The sequence below is a fragment of the Lepisosteus oculatus genome, chromosome 11 (genome assembly GCF_040954835.1).
Source record: "Lepisosteus oculatus isolate fLepOcu1 chromosome 11, fLepOcu1.hap2, whole genome shotgun sequence".
In the NCBI taxonomy this organism is placed as follows: domain Eukaryota; kingdom Metazoa; phylum Chordata; class Actinopteri; order Semionotiformes; family Lepisosteidae; genus Lepisosteus; species Lepisosteus oculatus.
Genome location: NC_090706.1, coordinates 16,333,052 through 16,351,392, shown reverse-complemented (window position 1 = coordinate 16,351,392; position 18,341 = coordinate 16,333,052). Strand labels below are relative to the sequence as shown.

Below are 18,341 nucleotides of genomic sequence, written 5' to 3'. Positions count from 1 at the left end.
GTGTCTGCATCAATTTAATTATTTAATTTAATTATTGCTTTTTATCTGGGAGTTTGTTTCTCGAAGGGAGGAAAGTGTGTGCTGGTCTCGAGTGTGACGTGTGTAGGTGTCAGATGGGATTAGTTGTGAAAGGAAAAGACAAAACATCATCCAAGACTCCCAGGCTCCATCAAAATCCGATTTCCAAGACAGTATCGGCCTCATGTGGGTAAATCACACTCCTGGTGAGTTCAGTAAATAGCAGTTCAGTTTTATCTGCTGTGCAAGGCATAAGTCTGAATTAAATCTGACCTGCCATTCACTTGTAGGACATATATTCAAATTCCAGCCCACAGCGATGACATTTTGATTTGCTCATGTCTAATGTCTGCCCAATGGAACGACACCATGAAGAAAAGAGGTTGGAACATGTGACTGGTCGTTGTATCAAAGATTGATTAAATCCAGGCTCTGATCTCTGAACTGTATTTTTTTTGCTTGCTCTTTTTCCCACGCATATAGAATGTTATATACAGTTTTGGCCATTACTTTACAAAACCGACGGCAATGCTCTGATGGCAATGTAGATGGACACAATGAGAGCACACAGGTTTATTAAATACATGTTCTATAGTGACAGGGAGAAGTACATTAGTCAGCAGTGATATCACCTCTCAAGATGTAGTGGGATGTAGTGGGAATCTGTAACAAACTACCCAGCCACGTAATGTTTCTAAGAAGAATCTGGATAAGATGCTTGGGTCAAATACTGGTAGACAGATACGCTAGATGGGCTTCCACTCATTTTTAGATTTTCTTGTTTATCTTTTGTATTACTTCCTGCCTATGCTTATTTTGGAAATCTGTCTGTTTAGGGCGGGGGTTGAGTTTGTTCTATTTCCTGTTTTATGATGAATGATTTTGCATTTCCCTCAACTAGGAGAAAGAACAGTTGCAAACAATAGAGAGTCCGGTAGAGGCACATCTTCCAGTCACTATGCGTGAAACAAACAATTGAAACAATCGGGTGACTGACAGCATGGGAAATGGAACTGATCACTCGGAGGAACACCATACAATCCTCCAACATGCCTTACTGTACAAACTGGCATTGTACGTAAAGACATGACTCTTGGGAGGAACAGAGGGCGTTTATCAGCTTTCTCTCATCTAGAGAAGAAACAATACTCCATCTGAACTAGAAATAGCAAGCCATTGATCTGGTCGAGAGAACTGTTCAGGCCCTTCATTTGGAAACCAACTGAGAAAAAGGCAGTAATTTTCTTTTCCATCTCAAACACAGTCACTCTGCAAGCCAGATCTGAAATTCTATCGACTATCTATCAGATGGCTATCGTCACAGGCCCAACAGCAGCCTTGATTGTGGTACATTATAGTAAAAAGTCCAGACTTAAGGAGTGGTTGGTAAGGCATAATAAAGAAATACAAATAAACAAATACAGAACACAACTAAGAAAATAAAATACAAATAATACAACAAAGAATGGTCAATCTTAAACTTGTTCAAAATGTAGCAAAACGGCAAGCATGCCCTGCAGCTTTATCACAGTACATTGTGTTTAACACGGAGCCCGGTCACTTTACAATGAGCAGGCTTGGTGTGGAGGTAACACGTACTGTTGAGCAGCGTCATGGTCAAAACCGAGCAGAACCCAGACCAGAGCAGCTGCTGTAGGCGGGCACTGTGCATCGTGAAGGGCCTCACGCAGACGCTCACTGCTAGGGCTGATTAGTTCCAGCTTGCCTTTCCTAAGAGAGCTCTTCCCTCCCATCCTGTCACACAAATGTGCAGAGCAGGGGAGGAGGGTGGTGGCGGCGCTAGTGCAGTAGCATACTGTATGTTGTGGCTTGGCATTATGTGTTGTCTGACACGAGTGCTCAGTCCAGAAGCACATCAAGCGGATTAGTTCTGGTTCTCTCCTTAACCCACCCCCCACCCCACCATCTCCTTCTGTGAAACTCATTAGTGCAGTGCAGGAGGAAGGTGGCGAGCCGGCCCCGCGTGCGGGCCCCGTGCTGGACCTGCGGGCTGATTTACCATTGCCCCCCCTCCCCCCCCCCCCCCCCACTTCCCCAGCTCTGGGACTCCTGTCTCCAGACCTGCATTTGGAAAACCCATCTGTGAAAGTCTGTTCTCTCCCCTCCCTTTCTAAAAGCGCCTGCACACTCCTCTAACAAACATCATCGTTGTTATTATTCATCCAGCAGAGGTAGGATACAGTATTTGCTATGAATTTCAACGTTTTTCTTTTTCCATACATCCATCAATTTTCTAAAAGCTACATCCAGTACAGGAGATGCAGGGGAGCTGGAGCCTATACTGGCAAACTATGGGCACAAAGTGAGGTATACCCTGGGCAAGAGGACAGGGCATCACAGGGCAGACACACACTCACAGCAGGGCCAGTTTTCCCAGAGGCCAGTAAACCCCGCAGTATGTCTTTGGACTGTGGGAGAAGGAAACCCATGCAAACATGGGGAAAACATGCAAACTCCACACAGACAACACCCCAGGTCTGGAACTGAACTCAGGGTCCCAGCACTGTGAGCAATGCTAACCACTGCGGTACCATGCAGCCCATTCTGTGTCTTTATTTTTACTGCAGAGGAAGTGACATGGCCAGGAAGGTGTGGCCTGTCTATCTAGCACAGGGGCAGCCTAGAGAGCCACAGTCCTGCAGGTCTTACAAGTCTTTCAAGACTTCAAACACGTGGCTTTTGATTAATTAATGAATTAAATGATTCATTTAAGTCAGAAACTGCCAACTGTTGTCCTTATCAGTTACAAAGATTAAGTATATCCTTTTCAGAAGATCTTGAAAGGTGCTTCAGTGAACCCGCTTATATGATAAAAAAAGTACTGTAGACGATTTAATAAAAACAACAGGGGTGATGACATTAAACCTGATGAATTGGCCTCCTCCTATTACAACATACTACTAAATCGGACCAAAGCTGCTTTTCAGAGCTTTATGTGTGCTTTTTTAAGGAAAGCAGCTGGAGTTGGTGTAGTTAGCCAGTTAGGTGTTTTATTTGCATTTTATCATTCAAAACTACCAAACACACAGAAAGGGAAGGCAACTTGAAATTTGAACGAGTTCTCTCTCTCTCTCGTGGTGCAAGATGTTTATCTTAGCTAGACAGCTATTTTTCCTTTCTTTTTTGCTTTTGGAAAGCGGGGGAGTGCTGTATTTGCATGTTCAAAATTCCGAATTCACACTGGGAGCAAGAAGGCTCCAGAGCTGAACCCCCCTGTTCCTGCTGAGTCTCAGACACCTCTGAGAGGAGCCCAGTGGAGCTGCAGGCCCGACAAATCAAAACCCCTTGTTTCCGGCTCTAAATTGTAGCAGGGGGGCACGACGAAAAGAAAACTAGAGAAAGACACGCAGGGTCTTTGGACCTTGAAGTCGAGTGGGCTAAGAGCTCCTGGTGGAACGATTAGCTTTTTCCTGCCCGTTTTCTCTTCCCTCCCTCTGTCTCGCTCCCTCCTTGTGTCTCCCTCATCCTAGAACAAAGCCTGGATTGATGCTCCCCTACACATCCCAGCACGGTATCCAGGGATCTCCCTGTGTTTCCCCTCCACTCTGATTTATTCTTCTGCCCATCCTGCAGACATCCTCAGGCTGAGATCTCCTGTAGTTCTTCAGGGAAGTAAGGAAGCACGGCTGGTGCCCACAAGAGGCGGGCCCTGTGAATACAGGGCACTTCGGGAGAAATTGTGGAGAACATCCAGATCTGAACTGATGCACTCACAGGGTCCTGTCACCTGAAAGGTCAGTCACAGGAGAGAGCAGGCACAAACTTGGTAGCATCTGTTGCAGCCTGGCATTGTTCATTGTGCAGGGAACTGAAGCTCGATACAAAAGCTCGTGCATAAGGCTAAATTTTTTTTTTGGGCCACATGTCATGAAAAAGCATTCTGGGAAAGGTGGACAGTTTGGGTAGAAGGGGAGACGGTGGGGGAAGTATTTTTATTTTCCTCTAGGGCTGCCTTAACAGCTCGTCAGCACATCCTTGAAATCTCTGCGTTAGGTATTTGCATGAAGGGGAGAGCAGGTTTTGATTGGAAGGAGCACATCCTGTGCGATTTAAAAAGACAATAAGGGGTGGAGGTGGAGGTAGGAGTTCATGCAACTCAAAAGCCATGACTGCTGTGAAAAAAATCTTTGTTATGACTGGGGTCTGGATAGGAAATGCAAACAGTGGAGACTTCAGAGTCTAAGGCGATGCACTGCAGTAGGCAGGTCAACCGCTGGGCACTGCAGACCCACTGAGATAATGTTCTCTCGCTGGCCTTACAGCATGCTTTTCCTATGTCCTTCCATCATCTCCAGCACTAGTGCACAACAGATGAAAGGCACAAGCCAAGAGCCTGAGCTAGATTCCAGGACAACACCACGATGAGAGCTGTGCTGAAGCTGGGTAGCTGATGCCCACAGAATGCTGCGGTGCGGTCTCGCCTCTGATGGCAGCTACAGCAGCAGGCATCTCACCGTTTCGACTTGCTAGACTAGAACAGCTTTCAAGAGAACGAAGAAAACACATAGTATGCTCTCCTTGGCCCAGGACAACTGCCATTCCGGAGCCTCTGGAGTTCCGCCTGGCTCGTGCGTGGTGGGAGCTCGGAGAGCCGGAGGTGCCACGCTTGCCGGGGCTGTTTGATGGAGTGAAAGGAGACAGCTGGGGAGCATGCCCAGATCAAAGCAAACTCCCTTCCAGTGGAGCAGCACTGTCTGGCGCTAGGTGGAGTGTAGTCGTTGGTGCTGTGGCACACTAGATTCACAGGTGGAGCCGTGAGCCCCCCCCTTTGGCCAATCGGGGTCTCCAGCCAGGGTGCAGCCTGGGCTGTGACTCCCCCGGTGGAGGCAAGCACCTACCCGGGCCAGGGTGGCCCCAGGGTGCCAGGTTAACAGCGGGGCCTGGCGCGGGCCGGGCATGGTCGAGCCCAGAGTGGCATGGGGGAGAGGTTCCGGTCCCGTCGACGCTAACCATCCGGTAGGACACGGCGGAGCTCCGGGCTTGTTGACCGGAGCTGACTGCTGACGTCAGCGGGCTGCGACAGTTGGAGCCGGAGCCACGCTGCATGTGAGGGGGGGCTGGTAACACGGCTGAGGGGAATGTCAACGTCTAAGTTTAGAACAAGGGAGGGGAGGGGACAGGCTCTTCTCCACCAGCCAGCAGGAATCATTACTCCCCCTGGGGGAGAGGGAGCTCCGTTGCCCCATCAGCTGACTCCCTGTGCCCCCTGGGAGGGGAGGTTGCCCTCCTGCCCAACTCACGGTCTGTCCAGGTGTGACATCATTGTCATGGGCTTCTTCTACTTTCGTATTTCTGTCTGGGAGCTTTTCACACTAACCCTTAGCAGCCGCGGGAGTGTGTGGAATAGGGACCTGAGTGTTACAGATGAAGAACGTTCCGGGGTTTCATTCATCTTCTTTGCAGCGTGAACTTTAAACCCTAGGGTTTATCAAGGTGAACGGATGAAGGGTGAGGGGGCTCATGCAGTCCAATGCTAACAGTGCCTGTGTCCAAGCCTTGGCCAGAGTTCCTACAGGTGTGAGCTGGGAGGGTCTGATATGTAGCTGTAGTGTACAATTCTGTTCTCGTTTTGCACTGATTTTGAAAACGCATTCAATGTAAAGGAAACAAAATGCAACAGCCCAAGAAATGAACCAAACAGACACAGGTGCGTGAGTGGATGAGGGGTCACAGTCGGACTCCCACGCAGATGAGACAGACGGAGGCAACTGTCGGTGCCCCCTGACCCTACAGTCCATGACCCTTGTGAGGGATTCCAGCTGGGCGCATGCGCAGATCCCAGGACTAACGGTTTCTCTGATTCTTTGAGCCGCCTGTCGCCCCAGCTGTAGATGGGTGGCTTACTGGAGTAATCGAGACCGAACAAGTGTGGCCGAAAGCCTGAACCTGACGGGCTGCAGTGGCATTTTAAATGCAAGTCTGCACGGCAGTTATTTTGCACCCGCGCGCACTTATCGAAGTAAAATCCTACACAGACGCTGTCTCTGCATTTTCTAGTTTACCCGTTCCAGCACGATCAATCCCACGGTTTGAATTAGGAAAGTCAGGCGCTGCCGTAATTCAATCGGCGCTTCTGATTAGTTTCCAAAAGTGCCAATAGCTCCGAGCTGTACATTACCACAAAATAAACTCATATTTAGTGACAGAGCTCCAGAATGTGGGAAAGTTTCTTCGCAAGCCGACTCTAATCAGGGCCAGAGAAAATGGTTTATGACTCAGTGTCTGAAGATGCAAAGGCCAAGAATAAACAATTGTTTGCAAGCATCATTGGAGCTCCCGAAGGCGTCTCAGAATGGTTCCAGGTTGACAATTGGCGGCTCGCAATTACTGCTCTGAAGTCGGAGCTCCAGCGCCTACTGTGGTGCAAGCTCACCACAGCAGCTGTTTTTAAAGAAGAATTTGCATACAGTGAATCAGATTTTTCTACAATTGTAATTCTTTATCGCATTTAATATCGGAATGATCTTTTTAAAGTTTTGTTTTCTATGTAAATGCACAGATGTGTTTATTTTCTGCTTCTAAAATAAGCACAATTGAATTCAATTAAAACCTTCTTCAATTCGTAAATATAAGCATGAATAAGCAATAAAGCTCATCTCGCGTTATTAGCAATAATAACATGGTATGTCTAATCTTCTATGAGTAATAGATATAAGTTATCCTTTATTCCCACAGCTTACCTGCTTATTTTGGACAACTGATGGCATATTTTACTATGCATTGTACAGTTTATTTTACTTTATTCATGTGTTTTTTCATCATACATGCATGTTTTTTATTTGATGGTGGGATCATGTTGTGTTAAATGTATTGTGCATTGTGTTACGTCTTTACTACCTGCAAAGCAAATTTCCCATCTGGGACTTTAAAGGAAGTAAGACACATTCCTCCATGGTGCTATTTAATACATGCTAATATGCTTAACCATATTTGGATTATTACAAAATAATAATACAATGAAAAGCCGAAGTGCTGGGAAGGTAAGGCACGCGATTGAAAGTCGAAGAGGGTTTCTTGTAAATTCTCGAGAGGAGGCAGCTGTTTGTAGGTGTGAAAGCAGGTTTCAGCTACTGTGACACAGATACTGTAACCTGACTTTATAATTTCCGATCGCCTGCGTCTTGTGAAATACAGAGGAAACGAACTGAGTATGTTATACGATACTCAACATCTCACTGAATTTCGGTGTATAATTTTATAAGACATATGGATTTATTTCAATCGTTATACGGACGCCAACAACACTTGGAATCGTTTCACTCGTGAAGTCATCCCCGTGTATTAACCTAGAACTTGGGTCAGCTGAGCTCCGGCTACCTGCAATCAGAGCGTTGGGCCAGGCCCTGCTTTAATACGGTCGCAGTGTACTGTTTTAAAAGCTTGCTATTTAGAACACGACCGGCTTTCAGACCATAGCTCCCCCTGGTGGTGCCACGTGTAACGGAGTCTTTTCTTCTTCTTCTTCTTCTTCTTTTTCACAGCCTTAGTCCCAGACTGTCCTGGGGTCAGCTGCTTTGGTTGCTCTTCTCCATTTGTCTCTGTCGAGCACATCTTCCTCACTCACTTCACATACCTCCATATCTTTTCTCACACAATCTATCCATCTCTTTCTAGGCCTGCCTCTTCCTCTGTTACCTTCCACCTCAAATTCCATTACCCTCTTTGTTACTTCCTCAACGTCCCTCCTCATGATACAGTATGTCCATACCACCGTAACCTCGCGTAACCGTAACGGAGTCTTCTGTAGCATACTAATCCAGTTCCAAACTGTGAAAAGTATTTGACAAGTTACATGCTAGTTTATAATTTGTATACAGTATAACGTACTTGGATTATTAAACTTGCAATTATAAATTGTCCCCAAACGAATAAGTCAGCGTTTAATGCATTAATAAATACAGCCCTAGTTAGAACGCTGCCATGAAAGCTACTGGTGGAAAAATTGTTACAGGAGCCTTACTGCGTAAATTACCGTTTTTTTATTTTCCTAAAATAGCAGAATTTGTGTTTTCGTCATGCTCACAAGTTGCTGCTCATATTGCAGGCATTACGGTTAGGAATAATGTTACACAGAACAGTAAATTAGTTTAATTCCCTCCACATACGCTCTATCGCTTTGCTCTGTAAATAAAAAAAAAAACAGAGCTCTTTAGTAAATATGTTGACAAAAGTCTAGATTTTCGTAATTGTATCCGGTTGAGTAACAAAAGCAACATATCCTACACACTTAAACGTAATTTGAGATAATATTGAATTATTAAACCCGCTTGGAGAAACAGTCCCCAAGACCACTAGCAACGCGCTTCGAGCAGGCTAACTTGTCATTGGCTCTCTGGGGTCACATGACGACAACTGTCATGGCGGCTTCCAGGATGGTGAGGAGGAGTGCGTGGCTGACTTTGAGATTCTGTGGAGTTCTTCCCAGCGGTAATGTTTCTGGTTTCGTCAGGCTGGGTGGATGTACCCATACAAACCCAGGTGTCCATTTCTTTCGGTCCGTGAAGAGGAAGCTACATTGGACATACGGTGAGTCTTGTCTCGACTGCTATCCTCATACAGTTGCATACAATTCGGGCAGATGTTATGGATAGATACACTGAAGTAGTAGTAGACAAAGTTGAGAACGGTGCACATTTTAAAAATACATTTTCAACTTAAGAGCCAAAATCGCTTAAAGAAAGTGACTCTCACGTCTAATTTGTCTCGGATCTTGCTGTCATTTATTTTGTGACGAATTGTAGTGCTTTGAAGACAAGGTGCATTCCTCGAATTTTAAAACATAGTCGTATATAAGATGTTTTGACACTTCATGTAGTAGCTGAAATGGATCAAAGTGCTATAAAATGAGGGTTGTAGTGGCTGCCCCTGAATTCATTTTTGCCCAGTGACACCCTGGGGTCATGCTGTCTGAATGACTGCCTCTCTGATGCTCCTTTTAGGTCTCCATCAGAGCCAAGAGGGCACTGAAGGCAGAGAACCAGAAGACTTGAGAGATGTGTAAGTGCTCTGAATTGTTGGCAGTTTGAGTTCAATGTCCTCGTCTGGCCTTTGTGTACCTGTGCCTGGTTCCTCGTGTTTAGCCCTGTCAGGGAATTGCTTCATATAATTAATGTGCACCAATCCTGCAGTGTTTTCTTTCACATTCCCACCTTAGTTCAGATGTTAGATGTTAGAAACTGGAGATACCAGAGAACGACCTATAAGACATTGGAATGGGGTCTCAAAGACTAGGACTATAGACGACCGTATTGTAATATGTGCAGCTCCCTAACACTAAGTAGTAGGACAAGTTAGCGGTAATATTTAAAATTTATGATAAACTTATGTTGTGTTGTTTACTGTGCTTATTTTCCACCTTATTTCCTTTGAGCAGTATTTAACCATCACTGAGTCTTCACTAGGATACAGTTTACCATTCAGTATTGCCCTCGGAATTTACAATTACTTTCACTGTGACTTATTACAATAATTTCAAATATTGTACTTGTAATTATTGCACATTGCATACATCTCCATTCTGTTACCAGTAAAGTAAGGTCTGGACATCTTATTTAACTATTGGCAGAAACAGACCTGCAACCATAAAAATGAACTGTGATACTGAACTGGGTTTAGTGATCAATGTCATCTGTACAAGTTGCCCAGCCATGTTGTGATACCCTGACTCATTTCAAGAAACAGCGCAATGAGATCCTACTAATAATCAGACAGACTCTGTGAGCCCAATGGCTTGCTTTCGATTGGGACCTCTCTTGTGTAGTTATGGATTTCTTAACCAAAAATCAAGAGGTCTGGATATAGTGCTCCCTTTAAGATCTAGGACTATCAGGAAAACAAATAAGTCAACTTGGTGATGAAGAGTTGCCAACAGAAAGGAGTTCTGACTGTGCTGATGGGGTTGGTGTGGCTGTTCACCCTGCAGGGTCAATGTGGTGTTCGTGGATCGATCGGGAAAGAGGATTCCTGTCCAGGCCAGAGTGGGAGACAATGTGCTTTACCTGGCTCACAGGCATGGCATCGACTTGGAAGGTACAGCTTCTTCCTTAATAATTATCCATTCATGGTCTGCTGGGGCCTGAAAGTCCCGCCAGTAGAAAAAGTCTAAGAACTATAAATCTGGGCTTCCGGCCTGGCAGGAGAATATTGAGTCAGTTCGAATGTTAATGAGTTTTTCATAAGTGAACCCAAGTGACAAAGGCAGCCAACATGCCAGTGAATGAAACACAACATATGTGAATTTGTTGTTGCTGGTTTGGCAGAAGAGGACCTGTTTTTACTTCTGTTCCAGTGAAACCAAAGATAATCGGGACTTGTTATGAGCTTGTAAGGGTTGACTTGTGATTTGATTGCATCCTCTAGCCCAGGGGCTCCCAGTCCTGCTGGTGTTTGTTCTAGCCTGCCCTAAGTTACACCAACAAACCATTCATTGATTTAATAATCCGCTGTAAAGGTGAACTGTTGGTTTCTGGCTCTTAAACATGTTGGAGCTTTATCTGTTGTACTTTGTGAGTGAATAACATGCAGATATTTAATTGAAGCAGCTTCTTGGAAGAAGTTAGGCTCCAGTTATCTCATGAAAGTGGGCTGGACCAGGACTGGGAGCCCCTGGATCAGGGATGGTGTAGGTGACTGTGCTAACTTCCAGAAACATTCCCCCCCGATCCGCGTGTGTGTTCCTGTGAAACTGGGAGAAGCTCTCCTTCCAGTGGGTGGTTGAAAGGCTGCTGTCTGGGTACTGACGGAGCTGTCCGTGTCATTTCCAGGGGCGTGCGAAGCCTCGCTTGCGTGTTCCACGTGTCACGTGTACGTGAGCGAAGACTACTGCGACAAGCTACCCGAGCCGGACGAGAGGTGAGCAGGCGTGCGTGGAGGTCACGTCAAGCTCCCGGACCCTGGTAGAGCAGGAGATGCTTCAATGAGCTTGGCAGCCAGTCGCTTTTTACAGAGCTTGAGAAGTTTCCTTTTTCACTTTGTAGCACTTAGCCCTGGGCTGTTGGGAGAGAAGGAGCCAGTCGGCTCTTTTAAACACAGCTTGCACTATTTTAGTGTCTGAACCCACCCAGGCCCTTGTAATTGAACTTACTCTTTTGAAAACTTTACCTCCTAACCTGCTTAGCATTTAGCCTTGCCTTTGAGGGGCTCGTATACCACTTGCTACAATTTGGTTTCCTCACAGTTCAGATCACATCTCTGAATCCAGGGCGCCATTTTCAGTCCTGACCGGAACAGTCTCACTGATTCCAGGCTCCGGTCGTCTCGGCATCCAGAGTCCTGCAGGGTTTTTTTAACCCTTGAAATCCCTGACCTGGAGCCTAAGTCAGTACAGAAAATTCAGATGTGGTCCACTTCACCCTTGCTGGGATCGATGTAGAACTGCTCTCCCTGGGGTCATTGGAATTCAAAATGATAAAAAGAACTGTGGCTGAACCAGTAGTAACTGCCATCAGTCCCGGGCACAAGCTGAGTGGCATAGTGTTGTGGAGCTGAATCTGGATCTATCCTGGAGCACGGGCTCCGAGGCCAGGAACCTCGGCTCACTCCTGTCTCCCTCTCTCCAGGGAAGAGGACATGCTGGACATGGCTCCCCTCCTGCAGGAAAACTCCCGCCTGGGCTGCCAGATCGTCCTCACCCCTGAGATGGACGGCATGGAGCTGACACTGCCCAGGGTCACCCGCAACTTCTATGTGGATGGACACACCCCCAAACCACACTGACCTGAGCTGGTACAAGGAGGGGGCGGGGCTGCATCTTCGGAAGCACACGGAGGAGGCTGGCGGGATGCCGAGGGGGCCCTGACCTGCTGTTATATTCCAGGATATTCCAGGCGGGAGGTGGCACAGCTGGCCAAGCTGGACACAGCATTGGAGTGGGGCATCATGGGAGGACAGATTGGCACTGCCTTGACGTTTTTCTGGCAAGAGCGAGCAGAGAAGATGACTCTAGAAGGGGACTGGACAGAAATTGCAGATGATAGTGGGTACATAATGGGGGCATCAGGGTCAAGACATGGAGTAGGTTGTGAGTGGTGGGATAGGGATGGCATAATACAAGTTCCACTACAATAAGGTTATTTTTTTTTAGGTGGCCGAAAAACACAAGAGAAAAGGGCAAAAAAAGATATCTTCGTGGTGTGTGGACACTGTGAGATAGCAGCCCTGGGAGGAGCTTTCTTGGTAGGATAGGTACGTGGGGAGAGGGGAGACGGGATGTTTGAAACCAAGATTCAGGTGCAGGAGCAGGTTAAAAAAGTCTGAGTGTCCAATGACAGGGACTAGTCTCTGCAGCTTAGGGACTAAACATCAACCGGGATGAAACTCAGACAAGACAGAGGTCCTCTGTCCTCCAGGGCTGCAGTTAAGAAGCACAGTGCTGTGGGCTTATTGGTGGGTTAAGCCGCTGTCCATTCTTCAGAGTGCAGGTGGACAGGCCAATTGACAGCATGAGTAGCTGAGCATAAACAGCAGCTTCCCGGGGGAACCTTTCCAGACAATCTTCCCCCGGAGCGCTGGTCTGTATTGTTTGTTGAGGTCTTTATTTTATTGAGCCATTGAGTCACGATGGTTTCCATTTAAAAGCTCTCTGTTTGCAGCCTGTTCCACAGATTCCTTCACTGATGAGCACACAGAGCCAGATCTCTCATTCTCTGCGCCGTGCTTCTGTGGTATGGCTTGGGTTAGTTAATTTTGCAGCAAAAAATAATTTCTCCTACGCTAGAGCCGTACAGTCGGTCAGCGAGAGAGGGTCACATGCCGAGTTTTTACCAACAGGCTCCTTTTGTTGTGAGATCTTTCTCCCTGGTCAGACTGGCTTGCTCCTTGCCCTGTGGCTTTTCTCAGGCTCCGATTTTCATTGATGCAGCTCGCTCGCTTGCTTGGATTTGTTCTACGATGGTGGCCTGACAGAATGCGGAGATTCTGCAAAAGCCAGAAGGTTTTCTACAAAGAATTGTGCAATGAGAATGAGAGGTCTGGCACGTGGGTCCTTTTCCAGCCCTGAGGTGGACATTTGGACACCGGCTGACGTTTAGGATTTCCTGGCAGGCTTGCTCTTCCACCTTCTTACCCTGGTGTTTGTCTATATCCGATTGCTCCAGTGCTTTTTGGTTTTAACTGGTGGTGGCCTTTAGAACAGCCGGAGCAGAGTGTGTGCCAGCTTCCTACCCCTGAGGGGTTTGGGGGGGTGGGTGAGATTGGGGAACCACACGAGTCTCCTCTTGCTGCTGTTGCGATTTACTTGTCATGCTGGAGTGAAGACAAAACAGAAAGCAAACCCCCCCCCCCCAAAAAAAAAACACAATCCGGGCATGGCCACCTCTGCCCTGGAGGATTACTGCGTGGGACCCGTGTCCCGATCCAGTGGGGCTCTCTCTGTCTCGCGGCACATTTCCTGGTCAAGAACATTGGTCAGTCAGCCGGGGTCTTTCTGCTGCTCGTCTTGCTGCTGGGAAAGACTGAACCCATGGGCTTGCCAAGCCTCTCTAGGTGGTGTTCGTTTCGTCTCCCCCTCCTCCTGCTTCTCTGGAAATGCAGTGGTGTTGTCTGATCCTAGAACATGATTATTTATTTTTTTGCTGTGACAGTGCGTGCCCTTCAAAACTGACACCAGCTCCCACGCACAGGGAAGGATGGGTCTGCCAGCCCAGATGTGGACGGATGTGGCGTTACTGCCATCTGCAGGCTTTGAAATTGCAATTGAAATGAGTAGCAGACTGGCAGTCTTGGATAGCTTTAACCTTTCTGCCCAGTGTAGTCCTGGGCCAGAGCAAATGAGAAGTGTGACCGCAGCTCATACACCCGGCACTGGGAGGGTCTTGTGGGGGAGTAGCAGCGACAGGCACCATGTATACACCCCACATCTGGTTGACAGGTTGATATTTTGGTGATAATCCAGGCCTGAAGGACCTAATAATCATGTAAAGCATGTACCCACACCTGCACACAAGTGTTACATCTTCAGTTTTTTTGTAAGAACTGACTACATAATGTATTGTTGTTTGTCAAATAAAATCATGGTAGGAGGGAGAAGTTTTGCTTTCTTCATGTGTTATTTTCTTCATGGAGGGGTCAGTAGATTAGGGACACAACAGTGTTCAGGGGACCACGAGACAAAACCTTATCTGAAGGGCAGGATCAGGCACCCCAGCTGCAGGGTGGGGTCAGGGCACCCCTGCTGCAGGGTGGGGACAGCATACTCCAGCTAAGTGGGGGAGGATTGGGGCACCCCAGCTGCAGGGTGAGGACAGGTCTCCTGAGAACTGTGTTGTTCTGTCCTGCTGCCTGCAGGTCAGGGGACCCCAGCAGGCTTTCCTCTTTAAAGCAATTACTCCAGGGGTCTCACACCCACTTCCTGGAGGGTGGGTTTCTGCCCCAACCTGATTCAGCCCAAAAGATTCTTAATTAGACATGCACAGGATGTCCCTTATCTGTAAAGATCTCACCCACTTGATTTCTGAAAACAGAATACTGTCATTCCTCTACAGCTAGAGGGATCTCTTACTCTGTCCTGTTCTTAGTTTCCCTGTGCTTTACTTGTCCTACCGGTGTGTCTTTGTATGTATAATTCCTGGTCACCATTTCCTCCCGGCTCAGCATTGAGGGTTCGGGTGTCTTGAGACCCGCCTAGCACCAGGTTGTCTCCTCCGTGGCCTGAGGGCATAGATTTCTTCCCAACATCGTCTGATCTCCTGAGCCTGGGCTAACCCCCATTTTGGAGCTATATATAGTGTCTTTACTGCTCTCTTGGCCATTCTATGGCATGCCTTTCAGACATCCATGACAAATTCTTGTTAAAAATTAATTTTATCATACTTGATTCATTCTCTTCGTTTTGTCAATGCTGCTTTGCCTTTTCAGACTAATATTTTTAAGCAGTGAAGTACATTTTCCAGTCAAATGAAAGAAAAATTGTGGAAACTCTGTAGCGGCGAGGCTTATTAATAAGGCAGAATTAAGTGTTTCTGAGCTTCCCAAATGAGGCCCCATTTCTCTGTTCATCTCTGTGGTGCAGCCACAGAGAAACCATTCATGCAAGATGTTTTCTTTTGATAAGGACAGCTCCAAAAGGGGGATCCACTTAGCTAAGCCTGGCTATCATGATCAATGGTCATCCATTGGCGCCTATCTGTCTAGGGAGTGCCAGTTGGACATCTGGACTGCATTACTAAGTGTCAGGACTAAGTGACTCATATCTCACCTTGATCAACCAATCAGGGACCGGTAGGGCCGAGTAACCCACGTGGGACTCTGATGCCCATGGAACTTTCAGCCAATCAATGAGCTGAAGTTCCTCCAGGTAAAAACAGGCAACACAGAGAGCCTGGGAGATTCAGATTCAACAATTCTAAAGGGAATTCAAAGGAGATTTCCAGGGCAGGACGGCCCAGGAGCAGAAGGCTCCCAAGGGCAGGACATTCTCGCAGCGCGCCTCCTGACCATCCTGAGACTCAGCCCGGACAACCACGGAACGGCCAGTGTGTCCGAGTGCCAGAACTTTCCTTTGTTCTAAGAGTCTAGAGTGGAGGTTGCCAGAGAGTAACCAGCAGCAGGCCTCGTGAACAGGTCGGAACTGTGGACAGCTGAATTACTATTCAGAACTAGCTCTTCATCAGGAACGAACCGGTCCTCTTCCTGACTTGCTGGGACCCACAGTCATCTTTTCTCCTGTGCACAAACTTTGCTAGTTAAAGCCTACACTAACTAGCCGGTCAGTGAGCATCAGCAGCGCACCGTTGCAAGCCGCACAGCACAGCCTGGCACGGAGCCAGAGAGCGCGGATTGGACAGCAACAGCCTGCAACTGTTTCTTTGTGCCCGCAGGAGATCTGAATCCCCGAAGATTGGATGAGTATTCAACTTCAATGCATTACAGCTCGAGAATTCAATTGTTATCCAAACCAGTTGATATCAATTTAATTCCTAAGAGTTATGTACTTGTTTTGAGTATCTAATGTAGAAGTTGTAACCAAGTTCACTTTACGAAACGGTCTAAATGAATGATATACTGAACGTATGTCCTCTTGATATATGTAACTCTTTGTAACTGAATGAATATATACCTTTTGTATTCTGATAACCCTCTCGATAAGATCTGTTAGGTTTACATGCATATTCTATGTATTAATAAATGTATCCTCGTGTATTAGTACCTGTGTGTGTGTGCGTTGTTTGAGTTATGTCGCATGGTTGGATTCTAAAGCCATCAAAAGTATCAACTTTGTGATTTACTGCTACAATTAATAATTGTCTCGGTAAATGCCCAAACCCTACAGAACTGGTGCCTTCAGAGAGCCACTTTTCTTACATATTTGGCGTCCCTGAACCGGTTTTCCCTACAACTCTTTGAGGAATGTCTAAACCCTAATCCTAACCTAAGACAAACCCTTAGCTAGGGTAAGGATTCCCACAAAACATTGGCAATTTTTGATGGCATGGCTGTGTTTTAGGAGAGAAATGATATTAGGAAAGCAGTTAATTCAATGTTTTAAAAACATTTTTTTCCCTGACATACATGCCTATATACTGTACAGGGTATTGCCCCTAAAGGGGATGTTGTCTAAATTGCCCTACAAGCAAAAGGTGGACAGAAACTGATTAATCTTTTCAATCTGTTGCAATAAGCATTGTATGCACAGTCATATTGACAAATAAGACCAAACTTTATTAGGAGTTTCGGACTCTTATGCCATTCAGGCCTAAATCCATACTCATTCAGGACTCCATTCAACACAAAATTTCCAAGAACAGAAAAGTTGTTAAAAATTAATTTTGCCATATTTTTGCATTCTCTTCCTTTTGGCGATGCTGTTTTGTCTTTTCAGACTAATATTTTGATGCAGTGAAGAAAATCTTCCAATCGAGTGACTGGAAGATTGTGGAAACTCTTTGACGATGGTCTAAACCCTAATCCTAACCTAAGGGAAACCCTTAGCTAGGGTTAGGGTAAGGATTCCCACAAAACATTGGCAATTTCTGATGGCATGGCTGTGTTTTAGGAGAGAAATTATATTTAGGAATGGAGTTATTTCAATCTTTACTAAACATTTTTTTTCTGACATATATGCCTATATACTGTACAGGGCATTACCCCAAAAGGGAATGTAGTCTAAATTGCCCTACAAACAAAAGGTGGAAAGAAGCTGATTAATGTTTAATGAATTAATGAAAACTCTCACAATAGGCATTTTATACACAGGCATATAAACAAATAAGGCCATACTTTATTAGCTGTTTTTAACCCTTACATCATTTAAGGCTGAAACCATACTCATTTAGGATTCCATTCAACACAAAATTTCCAGTAACAAAAAACTTGTTAATTAACATGACCATACTTTTTGCATTCTCTTCCTTTTGGCGATGATGCTTTGTCCTTTCAGACTAATATTTTAATGCAGTGAAGTTAATCTTCCAATCAAATGAATGAAAGATTGTGGAAACTCTTAGGTTTCTCTAAGGTCTAAACCAAATCAAATCAAATAACTGGAAGATTGTGGAACCTCTTTGACAATGGTCTAAACCCTAACCCTAACCTAACCAAACACTTAGCTAGGGTTAGGGTTTGATTCCCAGAAAACGTAGACACTTTTTGATAGTATGGCTGTGTTTTAGGGCAGAAATGATACTTAGAAAAAGAGTTATTTAAATGTTTTCTAAACATTTTTTTTTAGATATATTGCTATATACAGTGCTTTGCCCCAAAAGAGAATCCTGTCTATATTACCCTACAAGCAAAAGATTGAAAGAAACTGACTTAACTTTTCAAACTCTAGCAATGGGCATTGAATGCACAGGTATATTAACAACTAAAGCCAAATAAATTAGTTGTTTCTGACTCTTAGGCCACTTAAGCCTGAAACCGTACTTATTGAGCACTCTATTCAACACAAGGGTTCCAATGAAAGAATACCTGACAATTATAAATTTGTCCCTTATTGAAACATTCTCTTGGTTTTGGCAAGATTGTTGTGTCCATTCAGGCTAATATTTTGATTCAGAGAAGCAAATTTTCCAGTCAACTGAGTGGAATATTGTGAAAAGTCTTTGAGAAATATTAGAACCCTAACCCTAACCTAGTAAAACCCGAAGCTAGGGTTAGGGTTTCATTCCCATAATACGTAGACAGTTTTTGATGGCATGGCTGTGTTTTATGTCTAAAGGCATACTTAGGAATATAGTTCTTTCAATGTTTTCTAAACTTTTTTTTCGGACCTATAAAGCTGTATACAGTGCTTTGCCCCAAAAAGGAATGGTGTCTGAATTGACCTACAAGCAGAATTTCGAAAGAACCTGATTTAACTTTCAAGC

General features: G+C 45.6%; 1 protein-coding gene and 1 long non-coding RNA gene across 2 annotated transcripts in view; both read left to right on the top strand.

Annotated features, from left to right (window-relative positions):
- Nucleotides 1–6,875, top strand: part of LOC138241854 (uncharacterized) — a 78,506-nt gene extending 71,631 nt beyond the window's left edge. Inside the window, exons 4-5 of the long non-coding RNA XR_011191119.1 lie at nucleotides 3,613–3,773; nucleotides 4,335–6,875. This is a non-coding gene — a long non-coding RNA (uncharacterized lncRNA). The remainder of the gene's footprint in view (nucleotides 1–3,612; nucleotides 3,774–4,334) is intronic.
- A 642-nt stretch (nucleotides 6,876–7,517) lies between these two features.
- On the top strand, nucleotides 7,518–14,075 carry fdx2 (ferredoxin 2). Its single transcript, XM_015348886.2, has 5 exons — nucleotides 7,518–8,565; nucleotides 8,979–9,036; nucleotides 9,962–10,068; nucleotides 10,803–10,890; nucleotides 11,598–14,075. The coding sequence occupies exons 1-5, from the start codon at nucleotides 8,382–8,384 to the stop codon at nucleotides 11,752–11,754; spliced, it is 594 nt and encodes a 197-aa protein (XP_015204372.1). The 5' UTR covers nucleotides 7,518–8,381; the 3' UTR covers nucleotides 11,755–14,075.
- The last annotated feature ends 4,266 nt before the right edge of the window (nucleotides 14,076–18,341 follow it).